The following is a 17,867-nucleotide window of genomic DNA, read 5'->3' as shown; positions in this document are numbered from 1 at the left end:
CGTATGGGTGTTTCATCCTGAGCCCAGGGTGGAGGATGCTCTGTGATGCAGGACGCACACGCGTTCTCGGGTGGTTGAGCCCGAGTGTGGTACCTGGATTCGGTCCCAGTGGACACTCGTCTGGCCACTTTACTGGCTCCCAGGCCAAATAGGCCAAATCCAACGCCGAGATGCTGACTGGGGGCTTGTCCACTGTGAATCCACACCAGTTTCCACACCAGTTGCCTTTCCATCCGTGGTGCGGTGATGGAGTAACTCCGTAGGTACCCAAAAAACGAGGCTGTGAGGTGAGCAAAGTGTCCAGATACTCGCTCAGGGGCCGGCCCCCACAGAGCACACAGCTCGCACTGCCGCAACCAGCCAGCGTGCCATGTACGAGGTGCAGCGCCGGTTGCCCTCGCCGCGGCTCCCCTCGTTCGGATTCTCGAGTCGGGGGTTGCAACTGTACAGCGCGAGCACAAGCACAGGTGCGCAGAGCCCCTTCGTTGAGGGTGTGGGTGGCACGTACAGTGACAGCTCGCCACTGCTGCTAGGTAGGTACCGTAGACAGCTGAAGGCCGGGCGCCAGAGCCACCAAGAGGCCCTGCAGACTGCAGCGCAAGCCCTGGAGGCGCCCGGTCAGCGCGCTGTGCGGTGGTGGTCGCCCTCTGCTCCCTAATTAGTAGGTAGGTACCTAGCTGGGAGGACTCCATAGAACCGTCTTGGTCCGGCCTTGTTGCACTTGTGTTGTCTTGCCTGTCTCCTTCTCCTGCCGCATTCTTCCCTCTCACTCCTCCACCACCACCCCCAATTCTCCCCTTCTCCCCTCCCCCATATCGCGCGCGTCCCGTCTCCTTCTCCAGGCCCCCCCCCGAAAAAAAAACCTCTTTTTTTTCGTCCCCATGAGGCCTGTATATTGATCGTTACGTACTTTGTTTGTGCCTCTTCTTTCCCCTCCCCTCCCTCTCTCCCCGGCTCTCTGCCCCGTTTCCCTTTTTCCCTTCCTCTTTCGCATCTCCCTGGCCGCGGGCTCGGACGACGCACGCTGGGCGGCCACTCGACTCCTCTCAGTTAGCCTCTCTGGCCAACATCGCATCATTCGGCAACGTCGCTCCTCGCATTTTTTTCCCACAAACCTCACAACCTCACCCCCGACCGGCCGTCGACCTGCTTTCGACTTGGACCTCGACATCGTCACCGTCACCGACGTCGACATCGACCCATCCGATCTTGTCCTCTTCTACGAGAACTCTCCTTGTAATACCGGCTCCTGGATCTCCTTCCTGTTCGCACCGCGCTCCTTTAACCCCCCGTTCCATCAGCCCCGATCCAGCATCGCCCTCAGCACATACCTCGGCGCACCACGTTGTCCTCTCCCATCGCTAGACGCACAACACACGACACACGACGCAACGCCCGAAGCTGTCGCGCACTTGGACCTTCCTATTCTCCAGCGCCTCGCCAATAAAGACTCCTACGTCCCGATCCACGAGTCAATCCCCCTTTGCGAATAATATCCAGTGTCCGGCCCGACACCTTCCGTGTCACTGTCTCATGAGGTCGGCTAGATAATTGATAATGTCAACTGCCAGATCTGAACACTTGACTCGCGGCTACTCCTCCCAGTCCGCCAGTCAAACCCGTTCCGCCTCCCCTTCCGCAAACAACTCCCCCATCGACCATCCCTTACCATCCTCCAGGTCGCCATTTGGCATGTCTGGTGCTCTCAACCCCTCTGGCAAGATGGCGAGCAACTCGCGATCCGGGGCTGGTTCTCCGTCGCACGAGATGGCTGGTTCCAGCCGCCTGTTCTCCAAGAGGTTTGTTCATCCCCGTCCTCCTCCTCCTCTTCCCATCACCTCTTGTGCCCTCTCCCAGCCCTTTTCTTGAAACTCAGGCTGACTAGAAGTCCGTCTGTGCAGAGCTCGCGAGATTCAGGCCCAAGAAGGCGTCCCGGGCATGCCGGGAAGCCTCTGGGGCGGCCCTCCCACCAGCGGCAACTCGACGCCGCTGCGCGAGAACATCCCTGAATCCCCCACCGATGGCTTCCCTGACTTTGCCCAACTCCCCACTCCGGACACCATGCCTCAGACCCGCCGCGCCCGCGCTGGCACTGTCCCATCTCGATTCTCCCCTGGCGGTGCCGCCAACGGCCTCCTGGGCGTCGCCGGGCTCGCTCCAAAGTCGGCCAGGCCCACTCCCTCCCAGAGTCCTTTCAACAAGTCGCCTTCCCCCAACCCGGAGCCTCTCGAGAACCCCACCAACAGCTCTACCCTCCTCTCCCGCCTCCGCGCCGGATCCATGCCACAGAGGAGCCAGTACGCGCCCATTCCAGGAACGAACTCTCCGTTTGGCCCCTCCATCTTCAGCAGCTGGAACCCAGCCGGTGTTGGCCGTGAGAGGGCTTCGACTCTTGCCAGTATTGCCAGTGTCGGTTCCAACGGTCCTAGCTCTCCTGCTCAGTCCCAGTTCTCCAAAGAGGGAGGTGGTGAGTCCGATGTCCATATGAGGACTCTGGATTACCTTGGCCTCGCCGAGACCCCTCAGCAGTCCCGCGCTCAGCTGGCTACTCCATACCTGGCCAACCTCGACTTCACCAAGCAATCCAGCCGTTTCCGATCCTACTCGGTAAACAACAAGGACAAGTATGCTGATGATGACGACGACTACGATTCGGAGATGCCATTGGATCCCCAGTACGTGGCTGCTCTACAAGACCAGCTGGCTGCTACTAACGCCGCGATCCACAATCACAATCTAGCCGTCCAGGCCTTTGCAAATCAGGCCTCTGTCACTCGCCCCCGTGCTCGCACCGCCGGTGTCTTGGATACTCCTGGAAGTCGACTCATGAGAACCTACATGTCCGGCAGTACTGGCATTCCCAATCCCATTGCGCCCGCCGAGATTCGTCTGCAGGACGACAAGGATTACGAGGACCTCCCTCAGGCTGTCACCGGCATGAACCTGGGCAGATCCAACAGCCGGAATGCTGGGCTGCTGAGTGCAGAGGAGCAGGGCCTTGAAGGCCCTACCAGCGCACTCTGGCTCGGCAGCATCCCTACCTCGACCACCACCTCGACTCTGATCGAGATGTTCAAGTCCCATGGCCCCATTTTGTCCGCTCGAGTCCTCACCCACAAAAACTGCGGCTTTGTCAACTTTGAGCGGGTTGAGAGCGCCATTTCTGCCAAGGCCAGCATGAACAGCAAGGAAATCTTCCCTGGTGCTGGCCCTATCCGCATCAACTTCGCCAAACCCCCTTCTGCTTCCAACACTCCTGGCCACGACGGTGTCTACCCATCTCCCAGCCCTGATCCTTTCGCAAAGGGACAGGACAACGCTACGGGCTCTGGCTCTGCCGCTCCTGCGAGCGAGAACGCCCCTGCGGCCGCTTCCACGAACAGTGCTCCCAAGCTTGCTCCTCTGCATGAGATGACTACCGATATTGTCGAAATCGTCAAGCAGTTTGGCGCGACGGACGAGGACAGGTTCAGAATCTCCAGAAACCTGCAATCCGCGATCCAGTTCAACACCTTCCTCGAGGAGATCCCACCGATCCGTGAGCCTGCCCACACCCGAGTCCACGATGCGCCCAAGCTCCGGGATATCCGCAAGCGAATCGACAACCAGACCCTGTCGCAGGCTGAGATTGAGAACATCGCCGTCGACATGCTGCCCGAGATTGCTGAGCTCGCATCTGACTACCTGGGCAACACTGTTGTCCAGAAGCTCTTTGAGCACTGCTCCGACCAGCTGCGCGATGCCATGTTGGCCGAGATCGCTCCCCACATGGCCGAGATTGGTGTACACAAGAATGGCACCTGGGCCGCTCAGAAGATCATCGATGTCTGCAAGAGTCCCGCTCAGATGAACATGATTGTCGAGCACCTGCGACCCTACACCATCCCCTTGTTCCTGGACCAGTATGGCAACTACGTTCTGCAGGGATGCCTCAAGTTCGGCGCCCCCTTCAACGACTTCATCTTTGAGACCATGCTCGGACGCATGTGGGAGATTTCCCAGGGCCGATACGGTGCCCGCGCCATGAGGGCTTGCCTGGAGAGCCACCATGCTACCAAGGACCAGCAGCGTATGCTTGCTGCCGCCATTGCTCTGCACAGCGTCCAGCTGGCTACCAACGCCAACGGTGCTCTTCTCCTGACGTGGTTCTTGGACACCTGCACATTCCCCCAGCGTCGCACCGTCCTGTCGCCGCAGCTCGTGCCTTATCTGGTCCACCTGTGCACTCACAAGGTTGCTTACCTAACGGTCCTGAAGGTCATTAACCAAAAGGCGGAGGCCGACGCCCGGGATGTCATCCTCAAGGCTCTCTTCTTCACTCCGAATGACCAGGTGCTGGAGGCGATCCTCAGCGACCACGCCTGTGGTGCCACGTTGATTTTCAAGGTGCTTACCACGCCCTTCTTCGACGAGACGATCCGAACTCAGGTGGTTGAGAATGTCAAGAATGTCCTGATTCGAATCAAGGCACAGCCTAGTCAGGGTTACAAGCGGCTCATGGATGAGGTTGGTTTGTCGACCCGAAACTCTGGAAACAACCGCGATGCCAGCACCCACTCGGAGCACCGCACGCGACCATCTTCCAGACAGGCCAATGTCAACGGTGGCGGGCATCATCCCCAGTCAGGTCATTCCAACAAGCCATTCTACAACCCTCTGAACCCACCGTCCAACCCCCCTGGGTTCGAAATGGGCTACAACAACCAGAGGAATGACAACGTTGACGCCGGTGTTTCGTCTTTCCCGCAATACAACCAGGGCATGATGTACAACGCACCCAACGGCCCCATGGCCGCGGCCAACATCCAGCAACTGCAGTTCCAGCAGAACATGATGAACAGGGGTCCGCCACCGATGAACTACAACTTTCCCCCCATGCAGGCCGGATATGGCGGCTACAACGGCCCGAACCCGAGTGTCGACCAGTTCCGCCAGCAGAACATGCCCAATGGCAGCCCTATTCAGCCGCCCTCGTCGCACATGCCTCAGATGCCCGCTGGTCAGACCCCCTTTGCCCCTCCGGGTTTTGGTATGAGCATGGGCGGATATGGCTATGGAAACATGCCCAATATGCCCAACATGGGCTACATGCAACAGGAGCAGGGCAACCCTAGACGCGGCCGCGTAAGACATTCCTAGTTTCGAAACGAACTGCCAAGAACCCTGAGCTAATCAGATTCTGCAGAGATGATGAAACGTCGCATTTCTGTGTTGCTAAAAATGTGCCTTCTATTCTTAGACGAATCTATTGACACTTTCTTTCTCGCTTTATCAGGCCATTTCTGGCACAAGATGCCATGAGGAGTTGGGGGGATATGGGATTATCTGTCATTCGGATGCAAGACACCGCATTTGACGGCCGCGTTGTCATGATGGTCCACTTGGACCGTGTATTCTCTGCACATCTTTGGATGCCCCATCCTCTTGCTTCGATACCTCCCTCTGTCACTTTGCTTGCGGCGCGGCGCGTGGGCGTCTGGCAGGCCTTTCATGCTGTACGTCGCCGCCCGCCAAAGACAGGAGAGGCAGGACTCTTCCACGATTGAACGAACCCGGAAAAAAGAAGAAAATCATACAAAAACCAAACCCCTCCGGTAGCCGAGGCCCTGAATTCTGTTTGTTCGCTTCTCTGTAGAAAAATTGCAGCTCTTCTCCCGCAGATCAGTCTTGAGCTTGCTCTCCGTTCTGCTCTGTGGGCGAGGGCTTGGCTTGGCTTGGCTTGATTAGCGGATATAAGGGGGGCGAGACGATAGGATGATACGACGGGACAGTCTGCGAGTACTTGCTTTATGACGTGCGTCGCAACCGTTGCGCTGGCTTGTCTGTCTGTCTCTCTCTGGCTGGGGTGGCAGTGGTCCGATTGCTTTGTGAACTCGTTCACTATTCCTAGACTGAGGTAGCTAGCCAGCGATGCCTGTCGAGGATTGTATATTATCATGGAATCAAAAGGCCTGTCGGCACGTTTTGACGATTTTTTGAATTGAGTTATCCGTTAAATCATGATGCAGTAAGTGAGTGTAGCAGGATGACGGGAGACAAGCAAGGTGATTTGACGAGCCAACTGGCTATGCGATTTGCGTATTTTGGTGTCTTCAGTGCCTATGGTATATGTTCTCATCTTTCTCGCGATTCCTTTCCTTTCCTTTCCGTTCCTCCCCGTGGTGGTATCAAAAAAACAATCCCACCTCGTCCATCCGATTATGATACAACAAAAGCATTAAAAACGCAGAGCGAAGGCTGTAAAGTCCTCCATCGTCCCTTTTTCACTTCCCCGCCGATCCCTCCCGCCCCTCGAGTCCCTCTGTTGGCAACGCGATACAAAGCGCTGCCGCCCGCAGTCTGGGACCTGAGAGGGCATTTCCTCACATAACAAATCGTAGAAAGGACAACCAGGCAAATCAGAATGGTCTGCGTGAGTGATGGTGGCGGTGGTGGTAGTGCGGGGAGGGTACGAGAAAGAGCAGAACAACCAACGAAGAAAATAACCAGAACAATAACAAAGCATAATAAATTTGGGAAGAGCACCCGAGTCGTCTCTATGCCATGGTCATGATGGGAATACCAAAACCCTTCCAAACTCCTGTGTCCGTAGTCAAGGCTGGAAAGAAAAGGGGAGGCTATGAAGGGGTGCATTTGTGTGCCAACAACTCATACAATTCTATAGGGGCAAGGGGGTACGCCGTAATCAAACAAGAGTGCCAATTTTGTCGAGAAAGTCGTCATTCTCAAAGGAAAACAAGGGAAATACTAGTCGAGGTCCATGGAACCTTCAGCATGGTCGATAGTAGAGGGTGGTGTTGGTTCGGTGACCGGGAGAGCTCCAGTCTCCTTTTCATCAGGTTCGGCGATGGCCGAGTCTTGGGGGGATGGGACGTCAAGGACTGCAGTATCCTGGCCAAGCCTCGTGGCGGTGACGTTTGTGGGTGGTGCTTCGCCGAGGGCCTCGCGGATACGAGCACTCATGGCATCCATCTGAGCAAGGAGAGCTCTGAGGCCAACCTTGTCGTCATTGGTGAGCTGTCCCTGCGCAATATTGTCCACATTATTCTTTGCCATCAGGGCCAAGACACTGGGGTCTGCAGCAGTCTAAGCAGCTGTTAATATTGTGATGAGTGAAGCCGGATCAGCAAAACTTACAAGAAGCGCCGAGATCAGGTGGTCAACATTCTCCGATCTCTTCACCTTCAGGCTAGTCAACGCAAGTGACACCTGCATCTCGTCGACGGTTCTCTGCAGGTCAGAGCCCCTGGTCGGATGGTGAGCAGCATTGACAGGCTTGGCGGGCTTGGCGGGCAAATAAGACGCCCATCGAGGTTCATCCTGACGGTGTCCATAGCCAGCACCATCGCGGTGTACCCTACAAAATGGTCAGCGTAAGAAGAGACAACACTGGATCGGGAATCTCACTGCTCAATGAAATCGAGGATAATGCCTTTGGACTGAAGCTTGTGGGTATAGCCAAACGAGTCCGGGTCTGGCCAGCCAGAGTCGTCGGATGGTTCAGGCTCATCACTCCAGTCCACTTCGATGTGGCCATTGTTCTTGAGACCTCGAGAGAAGGCCGGGGTAATCGTTTGGCCTCCTTTGATCTTGCGAAATCGATGGGCTGGCCCCAGGTGAGGAGCTTCTGTCAAGACATCGTCGACATGCGTAGGACAGCGCCAGGTCTTAGGAACGGGAGGAACAGCCAGAGGGGGGTCCAGGCAATCCAGGTGCCAGTGCAATGGACAGACGCTGCACGAGACGATGGCGCGGACGTCGGTTGCCGATTTCTGGCAACCGTGGCAGAGCACTGCTTGGCCGTCTTCGCGCTGCTTGAAGAAGTCGGTAATCTCTTCGTATCCATTCTTCTTCCTGCGCACATGGATTAGGCTCTGTGGGACTGGACAGTGCGAGACGGTGACTTACTTGACGGTCTTGGCGGCCGTGGCCTCCTCATAATCGCCATCACTTCCGGCCTTGACGCCTTCGAAACGGGTCTGAAGTCGTTTCGGGAGGCTGAACGCGCGAGGGATGCTCTTCTCGAGGTTGTTCAACGCATTCGCAAAGACGCCCTTGTGCACAGGGACTCGCGACGGGTATCGTTTGAACAGACACTCGTTGCAGAACCACTCGTCGGGCAGGTTCTCAGACTGCACCATGCCCACGCACTCGAAGTGGAATGACCGAGGGCAGCCGTCGCAGCAGACGACATCGCCAGCGGCGCCGCAAGCGGAGCAATCCTCGTCATTGTCAGATGCCTAGGGGTCTCGTCAGCGCCTACATCCTGTCACATCGCCATGCAATTCCAACGCGTCGGGGTTCGGGGGCTGGCCGGAAAAGCGGATCTGCAGGGGCCGCCAAAATTGCCGTGTCTGGTGATCCTGCCTGGACGGAGGGAAAAAGGCGCCATGACCTCAACAATCTCCAGAATAGCCGTGGCCCCCTTGATGCATCGCGAAAAACCGGCATACACGCTCCTCGGAAGCTCGCCAAGAGGGGCATGTCACACATACCTGTTCTTTAGACGCGCCGTTGGCTGCTGACGCTTCGCCCAGGGATCGAGGAAGCCCTGCGGCAGTTCCTCCCTTCTTCTTCACAGGCCTAGAACGAGACGTAGAGTTAGCACAGCTCATCTCAGATGATCATCTCAAAAAGGAGAGGGGATGTGTGTCCATGGGCTCGAGGCGCGCGACCATGTTAAACGCGACATTTGAGAGAGAATGAGAATGGGAATGAGATAAGACGTGGCCTCTGACGCGCTGAGCCGTTTCTCACCCCGATTCTCGCGATGCAAGCAAAAACACGTTGCCCTCCATGTTTGTGCCCAGAGCAGTGATTGTGGTGATGGCAAACAACGGGAAAGCTGATGAGGTAGTGACTTACGATGACTTGACACGAAGTCCAGATCTCTGCTTCTTAGGCATGCGTAGCGTAGGAGTCACAGCTCGCGACCCAACAGTCGAGCTAGCTTCGGGTGGTCCGTCGCCCTGAAAGGACCAGGCCACGGGCGAGGTTGCGATGTCGACCTCGTCGTGAGGCCGCTTGCTGGCTGATCGTGTGGCCCTGGTGGTGGCTGGGATCGCCATGGACTGACGCGTTTTCCTGGTCTTCCTAACGGGCGTGGCGACCAGTTCCTCGTCGGCGCCGCGCACCGAGCTCTCGCGGACGGTGACGCTGTTGGCGAACTGTCGCGCATCTCGTCGCCTGTCCCAGAAGACATCCGGGTCTTCCCCGTCGCTGAAGTCGTCGGTCGACATGGGCACAGGGGCCTTGCCAGTGTTCTTGACTCCCTTTGATGACTTGCTGGGGAGGTTGGGGAAGAGCTGAGCAGCGGAAAGCCTGCCCGGCATGTTGGCACTGGCATGGGCCGTGGGGGTGTTGGATGAGATGGGTAGTGTGGGTGAGGTTGATGCGGACGGGCTGGACCTGGCTTTCTTGGACTTGGAGCCGAGTGATTTGCGGCGGGTGGTGATTGGCTGAGATTTTGGCGCATCGCTGGAGTCGGGTCCAGGGCGAGTGGTGGCCCCTCGACGGGCTGGGCTGCCGCTGGCGATGCTGGCTTCAGGCGATGACAGGCTCATGGCCGACGAGAGCGATGAGTCGCTAGATGCAGAGTCGCGTCGAGCTCGTTTGCGTGAGGGCGTTCTGAGCTCGCCGTTGGGGCCGTGGCCGTGGCCGTGGCCGCTGCTGCTGCTGGCCCCCGACGCCATTTTTCGGGGTGTGTCGCGGGTGGCGTGGCTGTGGGTATGGGCAGAGTGAGACGTTTTTGTCCTCTTGGCTGCTCGGCCCTCCGACTGCGGTTCCTCAGAATGCTGTAGAAGCTTGCCGTAGGGTGCGGCCTTGGGCTTGTGAGGAGTAAAACGGCTGTTGGTCGACGGCGGGATGAAGTAGTAGCAGCCAATATTATCCTTCTTGCCCTCACGCTTCTTCTGCTCAATCTGCTTCGAGAACTTTCGGAGCGTGGCCGCGTCTGCTGTCTGGTTGAAGACTTCCTCGATCATGCCCACAAAGTGGGCGCTGTGCGAGTTTTCATCGTACAAGTTCCTCAGTGCCCAGGCAGTAGGATAGCGGTAGTGTTTGAGAGCCTCATCGACGGCGGATTCAATGACTTTGTCTGTGAATTCTTTGACCTCAGGATCCGGTGGAGCAAGCTCCTTGGCCTCCTTTGCTTGCTTGGCCTCCCTGGCCTCTTCGGCCTCCTTGGCCTCTTTGGCTTCTCTTGCTTCTTTGGCTGCTTTCACTGCTTTCACTGCTTTCGCCTCCTTTGCCTCTCTCGCCGCCTTTGGTGTGGTCGGCTTGGTTACAGCAGTCGTGGAGCTCCTCCTGCCGCCTGACGACTGACGGGTTCGCTTACCCAGGGATACACGACCAGACTGACGACGTTTCGGTGCCTCCTTGGGCTCGTAGTCCTCGTCGTCGTCGTCGTCCGCTACTGCTGCTTCCACCGCTGTAACCTTTACGGCGATAGACCTCCGTCGTGGCGGTGTAGGGGGTCCTGCTAGAGGTGGAGGGGAGGACGCAACTGCCGGAGCCTTCGGGGCGGGCTCTGAGGCAGAATTTGCAGCATTTCCACCGGACGGCCGCAGAATGATCTTTCGCACGGCGGGGCCCGTCTCAGAGCCTGCCTTTTTAGCCTTGGGCAGCGATCCCAGCGGCGCCATGTTCTCCAGGACGCCATATCGAACCAGGCCGTCGTCCTCGAAGCTCGCCTTGGTCTGCACGGAGGGCTCCAACCACCTCTGCATAAAGGCCCGTGATGCCTGATTCGAAGAAACCTTTGACGCGTCGGCGAGTCCATTCCAGCTGGTGGTCTGGGGTTGGGCCGGGCTCGAATAGCGAGATCGCGTAGCTCGAGTGTTGGAAATCATGGTGCCGGGCTGGCTGGTCGCCCCTGGGCCGCGGGACGGGCAGCGCACCTCTTCAGGCCTGGGGGGGGGCGATGGTCAGCGAAGGGCACTCGCAGCGTCGGGGGGTGGGCAGCGGTTACTTGACTCTTGGGCTGCAGCATGAATTTCTGCTGCGTGATCGCGTCTTTTGGAAGAGAGGACGCGGTTTCTTGACGAGAAGAAAAGGGTGTGGGTAGGTAGGTCGCAGGCGGGCTGCGAGACAGGCGTCGGGGGAGGCGGGCGTGTCGGACAAGGGGCCAGCCCGCCCAAGCACCCAAGAGCACTACAAAAGCAACTGCGAACCACTGCTGCACAGCACAACACGGCACAGTGACGGGTACAGGCTGTACCGTACGGCAGCGAGGGCGCCCTGGATACCCGCCTCCAACCAACTGCTTGGTGATGCGTGCTTTTGTCTCGTCTTTCCTTTTGGCCCGTTTGGGCGTGGCCGGCAGTTGGCCATCTTGTCGCTGTCGTCCATTTCCATCGCGTCCTCCACCGGAGCTAAGGTCATAAGGGAGCTCCAGCGAGCTGGGGGGGAGCTATCCACCTCCTCCACCTCCAGCTACCCAGAGGCTAAACCCGCGCTCCCGTTCTGCTTGAACTTGGCTCGACTCGACTTGGATCCGCCTCGAATCGACTTGATCTGCCTCGACTTGATCTGCTTCAATTTGATCTCCCTCGCCTTGTCCAGGGGACCCAGCCCAGAAGCTCGCTCGCCCATCCCATCCCATCCCATCCCGGTGCCGGTTCAGCGGTCCGGCCATAATCCTCCCGCCCTGTCCACGCCTCCCCAACCTCACACTTGGTTGGCACTGGCACATGGCACCCGGCATACGCACAGTGAGTGGCCCGGGAGGAGAGAAGCCCACCCGCCCTGTCTAGGACTTGCATTGCCTTGCCTTGCCTTGCATTGGTCCGTCTCCGCCAGTTGCCTCGTTCATCAAGGCTCTGATCAATCTGCAAGTTGGTCGCCTTCGCCTCGCCCTGTCTCTGATGGTGGCCCCCTCCCCGACCTCGTCTTGCCCTCGCTCTCTCTATCTCCGTCACATCTCACATCCCACGAGTCATTCATATGACGCTTGTCCCTTCATTCATCTCCTCCCTCGCTCGCTCACTCACTCACTCACTCACCTTCTCGCTCGCTCTCTCGCCCGCTCTCCGTTCTCCATTCTCCTGCACAATCACACATCCACCCGTCCCCTCCTCACTGGCCACCTGGTTCTAGACCCTTCCATCTGTCCCCAGCCGTCATGTGAATCAGAGCCCGAATTGCAAACCGGAACAAACACCTAGAGTCGGTATTGAGAGAGACAGCTTGTCAGTGCCGAGCTTTGTTGGGTTTCTATATACCTGACCTTGCTCGACTACCTTAGCTAACATGAAATGGATACCGCTTCCGGGGAGCTCTACCGTCCCTGGCAGCCTTCGAGAGACCCGGCGCCGTGGAACGTCCTCGACCAACGAGGCCGGCCCCCACGACAGCCTGACCGTGGCCCGACTTGCCGATATACACATCTGTAAAAATTTGCGCCTCTCGCCCCAGCGGTCATTCAGATTGCCAACTCTTGGCCCCTGAACTGGTCATTTCTGCATCGGCTTCATTTACGCCTCGCCCTCCTTCTTGGTGGCCTTCTTCTTGTTCTTGTTCTTCTTGTTACCCGTGTTTCGGGACAGGGGCTGCTCCAAAATCTTGAGTACCTCCTCGTCCTCAATCTTCTTGTCGGACTGGAATTTACTCAGGTCAAGCGCAGGGGGGGCACCCAGCTTGGTGATGCCGTTCTTGGTGATGGCTGTCTCCTTGTTAGCATGGACCGCTATATTGCTTTTTTGGGGGCTGACTCTGCTCTGCTCTGCAGAAAATTACTTACCAAAGGTAGTGAGATATCTAGCGACCTCGCCGTTGTCCTTGTCGCCGACCAGCTCGTACTGGCGGAAGACGTTGCCTCGGACACACTCGACGACACCAGACTTGGCATCACGCTCGTCCTCTAGCTGCCTCAAACTGAAGGGGAAGGTTCCGAACTTCTTCTGGACCTCGGAGAGGATCTTGCGAGAAGTAGGTCGCTTCAGACCGTAGGTCTGGTTCGTGCGGCGGTGGAGGGTGGCACGCTGATCGATGGACTTGATCTTGCCAGAGCCAGTGCTGACGCCAATCTCGACACCCCAGACCTCACCGGCCTCGGGGACGCCATCACCCTTGGTGCCCTCAGCGGGAGCAAGCACAATCTTCTTCGTACCCTCAATCTCGTTGCGGTCGAACAGCCACGAGGTGGTGCTCTCGACAATGTTGACGTCATAGGCGCTGGTCACCTTCTCGAGGAGGCTGGTGATCTTGGACTGTGTAGGGGCCTTCTGGGCGGCGGCCTTGGCCTTCTCCTCCTCGGTGCCCTGGGCCAGGAGGCCAGGGGGCACCATCAACCTCAGAAGAAGCTCATTGGCATAGTGAGTGGCCAGCATCAGGTCGGCCTGGCGGCCGGTGATGGGCTCGCCAGCCTTCTCGGGGGTGGTGGCGATGACGGTGTCGCAAACAATGGAACCGAAGCCATCGATCTGGGCGCCGAGCTGGATCTTGATGGGCTCGCCCTCCTTGATCTCGATACTAGCCTCGCTCTCATCGGAGGTGAGAGGGGTGTAGGGAGTGACGTAGGACGCAGGGGAGACGGTGGTGGGGTGAGAAAAGCCTTGGGTCGGGTCAGTGACGGCGGCGCAATTGGGGGCGGGAGAGGTTGCGAAGACAGACCCTTGGTGACCTTCTTGCCTCGGTAGACCTTAGCGACCTCCTCCTCGATCAACTTGTCGCCCTGCTGGCAGATGTCGACGATCTTGGCGCCGGGGACGACAAGCTTAGACACCTCGGCCAAGACCTTCTCGGAGATCTGAGCAGCGGTCTTGTACTTGGTGAGGGTGTCGGGGTTACTCAAAGAGTAGTCTGGAGCTTGCGTTAGCTTCTGTTTTGCTGACGGTTTGGGAGCGGCGCGGTGGTCGCCAAGCAGCGGATGGCAGCAGTGTGGCCGCAGAGCTCTGGCGTTGTGTCGATGTAGCGGGGCAGCAACTGAGGGGCATGGGCCGCCGCAGGGCACCAACAACAGCTGGAGCAGCAGAATTTGGCCAGGCGGCAGTGGCACAGCCATGTGCACGTGTGCAGCAACGACACGGAAAAGGCGCGAGCTGGGAGAGTGACTGACCGACAACTTCCTTTTGTTCCGACATGGTGGGCGCGATTTGCTCTGACCTGGTGGCGGGAGAGGAAGGGTTCTGGGTTGGGTATGATGGGCGGTGGTGGTGGATGGATGCTCGGAAGAGAGCAAATGGGATTTGCGAGAGGAGGGGTTTGGAAGAGTTTCGAGGGTTGGTCGAGGGATGGTGGACAATGGACGGTGGACAGCGGAGGAGGGGTTATTGTCTTGTTATTAGTTAGGTTCGGGGCAGGTAAACTCGCCCCATTCATTCATTCTGTGTGCGCGGGTGTGTGTGTGTGTCTGTCCTTGTGTGTGCGTGGTGCGCGGGTGTGCGCGTGCGCCACAGAACCTGAAGCAGCAGCATCAGATGCATGACCAACCACCAAACCCAACCCCATCGAGGAGAACCTTGCTGTACCCCACAGCGGTCGTTTCCAGCTTCCTGACCTGCCTTGGCACTAGCAGCCACGCCTCGCTTCGGCCGGGAGCAGAGGGCAGCTCGGTGGAGCGGGCTTTGGGACCTTTTCACGGCGCGTCGTGGGAGCTGGAGCTCGGTGTTACTGAGGAGTGGAGGAATGACGGAATGACTTCATCCAGCCCTACTTTCCGTCTTGGGCAACTAGTTACCCTGCCCCTCCAATTAGCCTTTTTGCCTACCCTATACTAGGCGTGCCGATGGGCGTCATCACCAGGGGTCTCCTGTTGCGAGTTTCTCTTGTGTGTGCTGCAAATGTAGCAAGGTTTGCTCTAATCCATTTGTCTGCTACGTATGTTGAGGTTCAATCGCGTTGATCCTCAGCAGAATGATAGTGCTATTCTCTCGTCCATGTTAGCTAGTGAAAACCCGCATTTGCAGGCACCATTTAACATTCAACCACAGCATGACGCCAATGACGTGAGAATGAGAATACCTCCTTAAAAAAAAAAAAAAAACACGTTACAACCCTACAATGTGTGCCGAAACGAGCCTACGGAACGTAGCCACACCCGTCGCGGTTAAAACCAAAGGGTAGGTAAGGTAGACACCCCTATGATGCTCAAGCGTGTAAGAGACAAGCTGTGCCTGAGATGAGCCGCAAGCCACACTTCAAACATGTGGCGCACCGTGCATATTCAGCCACACCGCTGTGGCTGGTAAGGTACTGTATACCACGGCCAGTGCAAAATTAGAGCGCCGCGACAAGTCCTGGTACATGTCACGACAGCCTGCTCGGACAAGACAGGAGGCTTCGCATTTCGCGGCGCGGCAGAATCCTCTCTCACTCGCACCTGCACCTGGAAGCAAATCCAGCCTCACTGCCTGGCAATTTCTGGCCTCGCGCGCTGCCACACGCCCACACGCCCACCCACACATCCGCCCATCCACCATCCAACTCCACCACTCCCGCCTCGTGTCGCGCATCGAGATCCGACATCCGCGCGTCCCATCATCTCCCGCCATCGTCGCGGCCCTTTCGCTGCGCCGCGACCATCCGCCATGGCCGCTCAGCCCTCCGCGTCCTCGGCGCCCGCGACGGGCTCGTCTTCGACCGCGACGTCGGTCTCCGGGAAGGACTCAGCCGCCAAGTCCGCCGCCGCCAGCATGCCCGTCCGCACCAAGGAGACGTTCGATAAGCTCATGGTCGAGCGCTTCATCACCCGTGATGCCATTGCCGCCGCGGCGCTCGGTGGTCAGCTCGACCAGACTCGCAAATCCACCGCCGACACGCGCGACAAGATGCAGGAGTATCGCATGGTCCGCACCGACTATCGCCAATGGTTCCCCCCGGGCAGGTTATACGGCGAGGGCTACAACGGCTTCGCCAATGGCTACACAGAGAACCAGGCGCCCTCCAGGATCGTCTATCCCTCCCAGAAGCCCCGACCTGGCCAGCGAACCACTCCACCCTTCAAATACAAGCGCAAGGACATGCTGAAGCAGGCCGACCAGCACGAAGAGCTGGTCCCCTTGCGGCTCGAGGTCGAGTGGGACAAGATTAAGCTACGCGACACCTTCACCTGGAACCTGCACGAACGCCTCCTCCAGGTCGAACTGTTTGCAGCACAGCTTGTTGAGGACATGGGGTTGAAGCCCCCGGCGTTCCAGCCCGTCTACGAGCAAGTTGTTCAGCAGATGCGCGAGCAGCTCAACGATTTCTATCCCTTCGCATACACAGACGAGGACGCGCTGGACCCCGAACTCCCCTACTCCGCGTACAAGAACGACGAGATGCGCATCCTCATCAGACTTAACATTACTGTTGGACAGCACACTCTTGTTGATCAATTCGAGTGGGAGATTAACAATCCAGCCAACTCGCCTGAAGAATTTGCCGCCAACATGGCTAGAGATCTTTCCCTGTCTGGAGAGTTCGCAACAGCTATTGCCCATTGCATCCGAGAACAGACACAACTATTTACCAGGAGCTTGTACGGCATCGGCCATCCCTTCGATGGACGACCCGTCGAGGACCCCGATCTTGTCAACGCCTTCCTCCAGACCCCTCTCCCAGCAGTCTTCCGGCCCCAGCAGCAGGCCAAGGACTACTCTCCCTACTTATACGAGCTCAGCGAGGTCGATCTCGAGCGAAACGAAACCATCATGTCGCGCGAACAACGGCGACAGAAGCGATCGATCAACCGAAGGGGCGGCCCCACGCTCCCCGACCTCCGAGAAAGACAGCGCACCATCCGAACCCTCATTGTATCGTCTGTCCTCCCTGGCGCTGCCACCTCGATTGACGATACCCGTCTCTACAAGCGGGCCGCCGGTGCCAACCGGAAGCGTCCTATCCGTGACGGCGACCTTTCGGAGTCTGACGAAAGTGAAGATTCAGCGCCCGACTCACCAGCTCCCTCACAAATCACTGGCGGCACCGCCCGAACACGGGGTATGCGTGGAGCGGCAACTGTGGCCCAGGTCAGAATGGCGAACCTGGGCCGTTCAGAGACGCCCGAGACTAGCTCGGTCACACACCACCACGAGACGCGGACATCTCGCCGTGGCAGAGAGGAAACAGAGGAGCCGGGTCAACTGATTGTGACACTGAAGGTGAACCGAGATAAGCTGAGGAGGCTGCTCAGGGGCGAATATCGCACCCAGAGGACGCCTTCGCAGACGCCTGTTCCCAACCCACGCGCCACCAGCGTGACGGCACCCGTAAGGGCCATGCCTCCTCCATCTACTCCTACCGCACCTACTCCCCAGACCATTCAGAACTCCTCAACCTTCCCGCCCGGCCAAATAGGCCGTCTTCCAGCTCCCCCGCCCGTACCCGGGCAATCACCCCCTCCTGCTGTAAGTTGGCCCTACATGCCATAAATCCCCTTTCCGCAGTACTAACGTCACTTCTCTTATAGCCCCCACCGCCCGAGTGGCTCATCAACGCCCTCAAGCAGTTGGAGAAGCAGTATCCCAACGGCGACAAGTTCGAGGCTATTATGAAGTACTCCTACCTGGACCCCATCACCGAGCTTCCCACCCAGATCCAACCACTCCCCGAGGGTGTCAAGTACGCCTGGTTGCCACGCATCCGCTGTCTGGACTGCACCACTAAGCTCTACACCCCCGGCCCTGATATGACGGCTCAGAAGTTCGAGGCACATCTGAAGTTCTCGGGCCACCGCGAAAAAGTCCGGCTGCGCCAGGCTCAGGAGGCCGCTGCTGTTGGAAGCTCCGCCTCATAGACGGAGGGAAGCTCTGTTGACAGCAGTTCGTAGGAGGACCGATGCACGCTATCACGCAGCATTCAGGCATGCGCCTCTCTGGTTGCGCTACTTCGGCCTTTACTGTAGAGATGGAGATGATAGGAGGAAGGACAGGGGGCGTTTTTTTCCT

General features: G+C 58.1%; 4 protein-coding genes across 4 annotated transcripts; 2 read left to right on the top strand and 2 right to left on the bottom strand.

The window, feature by feature from the left end:
• Window positions 1–1,376: 1,376 nt before the first annotated feature.
• Window positions 1,377–5,608, top strand: BGZ61DRAFT_21731 (uncharacterized protein). The gene is made up of 3 exons (XM_046238060.1): window positions 1,377–1,799; window positions 1,902–5,124; window positions 5,186–5,608. Exons 1-3 carry the CDS (start codon window positions 1,558–1,560, stop codon window positions 5,189–5,191), a joined length of 3,471 nt encoding a protein of 1,156 aa, XP_046112528.1. The 5' UTR covers window positions 1,377–1,557; the 3' UTR covers window positions 5,192–5,608.
• Window positions 5,609–6,626: 1,018 nt separating this feature from the next.
• BGZ61DRAFT_21717 (uncharacterized protein) lies at window positions 6,627–11,222 on the bottom strand. Its single transcript, XM_046238059.1, has 7 exons — window positions 10,970–11,222; window positions 8,866–10,908; window positions 8,496–8,583; window positions 7,909–8,240; window positions 7,408–7,854; window positions 7,138–7,357; window positions 6,627–7,086 (listed from the first exon to the last, which is right to left on the bottom strand). Exons 2-7 carry the CDS (start codon window positions 10,848–10,850, stop codon window positions 6,748–6,750), a joined length of 3,411 nt encoding a protein of 1,136 aa, XP_046112527.1. The 5' UTR covers window positions 10,851–10,908; window positions 10,970–11,222; the 3' UTR covers window positions 6,627–6,747.
• A 1,251-nt stretch (window positions 11,223–12,473) lies between these two features.
• BGZ61DRAFT_525816 (peptidase M24, structural domain-containing protein) lies at window positions 12,474–14,081 on the bottom strand (the record flags this gene model as incomplete). Its single annotated transcript, XM_046252832.1, has 4 exons — window positions 12,474–12,661; window positions 12,740–13,552; window positions 13,612–13,800; window positions 14,057–14,081. The coding sequence occupies 4 exons, from the start codon at window positions 14,079–14,081 to the stop codon at window positions 12,474–12,476; spliced, it is 1,215 nt and encodes a 404-aa protein (XP_046112526.1).
• A 1,446-nt stretch (window positions 14,082–15,527) lies between these two features.
• BGZ61DRAFT_338412 (Snf5 subunit) lies at window positions 15,528–17,716 on the top strand (the record flags this gene model as incomplete). The annotated part of the gene is made up of 2 exons (XM_046239127.1): window positions 15,528–17,327; window positions 17,390–17,716. The coding sequence occupies 2 exons, from the start codon at window positions 15,528–15,530 to the stop codon at window positions 17,714–17,716; spliced, it is 2,127 nt and encodes a 708-aa protein (XP_046112525.1).
• Between the last annotated feature and the right edge of the window lie 151 nt (window positions 17,717–17,867).

Source organism: Ilyonectria robusta (assembly GCF_021365365.1).
Source record: "Ilyonectria robusta strain PMI_751 chromosome Unknown BGZ61scaffold_1, whole genome shotgun sequence".
NCBI lineage: Eukaryota > Fungi > Ascomycota > Sordariomycetes > Hypocreales > Nectriaceae > Ilyonectria > Ilyonectria robusta.
This window is presented reverse-complemented; position numbering and strand designations above follow the sequence as displayed.

What these genes read in the sequence shown, in the direction of transcription:
- BGZ61DRAFT_21731 (XM_046238060.1), top strand. Translation starts at nt 1,558, where the DNA reads ATGTCAACTGCCAGATCTGAACACTTGACTCGCGGCTACTCCTCCCAG. An exon ending in AGCCGCCTGTTCTCCAAGAG is followed by an intron (nt 1,800 to 1,901) that starts GTTTGTTCATCC and finishes CCGTCTGTGCAG; the next exon opens with AGCTCGCGAGATTCAGGCCC.
- BGZ61DRAFT_21717 (XM_046238059.1), bottom strand. Translation starts at nt 10,850, where the DNA reads ATGATTTCCAACACTCGAGCTACGCGATCTCGCTATTCGAGCCCGGCC. An exon ending in GGACTTCGTGTCAAGTCATC is followed by an intron (nt 8,584 to 8,865) that starts GTAAGTCACTAC and finishes GTCTCGTTCTAG; the next exon opens with GCCTGTGAAGAAGAAGGGAG. An exon ending in ATCCTCGATTTCATTGAGCA is followed by an intron (nt 7,358 to 7,407) that starts GTGAGATTCCCG and finishes ACCATTTTGTAG; the next exon opens with GGTACACCGCGATGGTGCTG.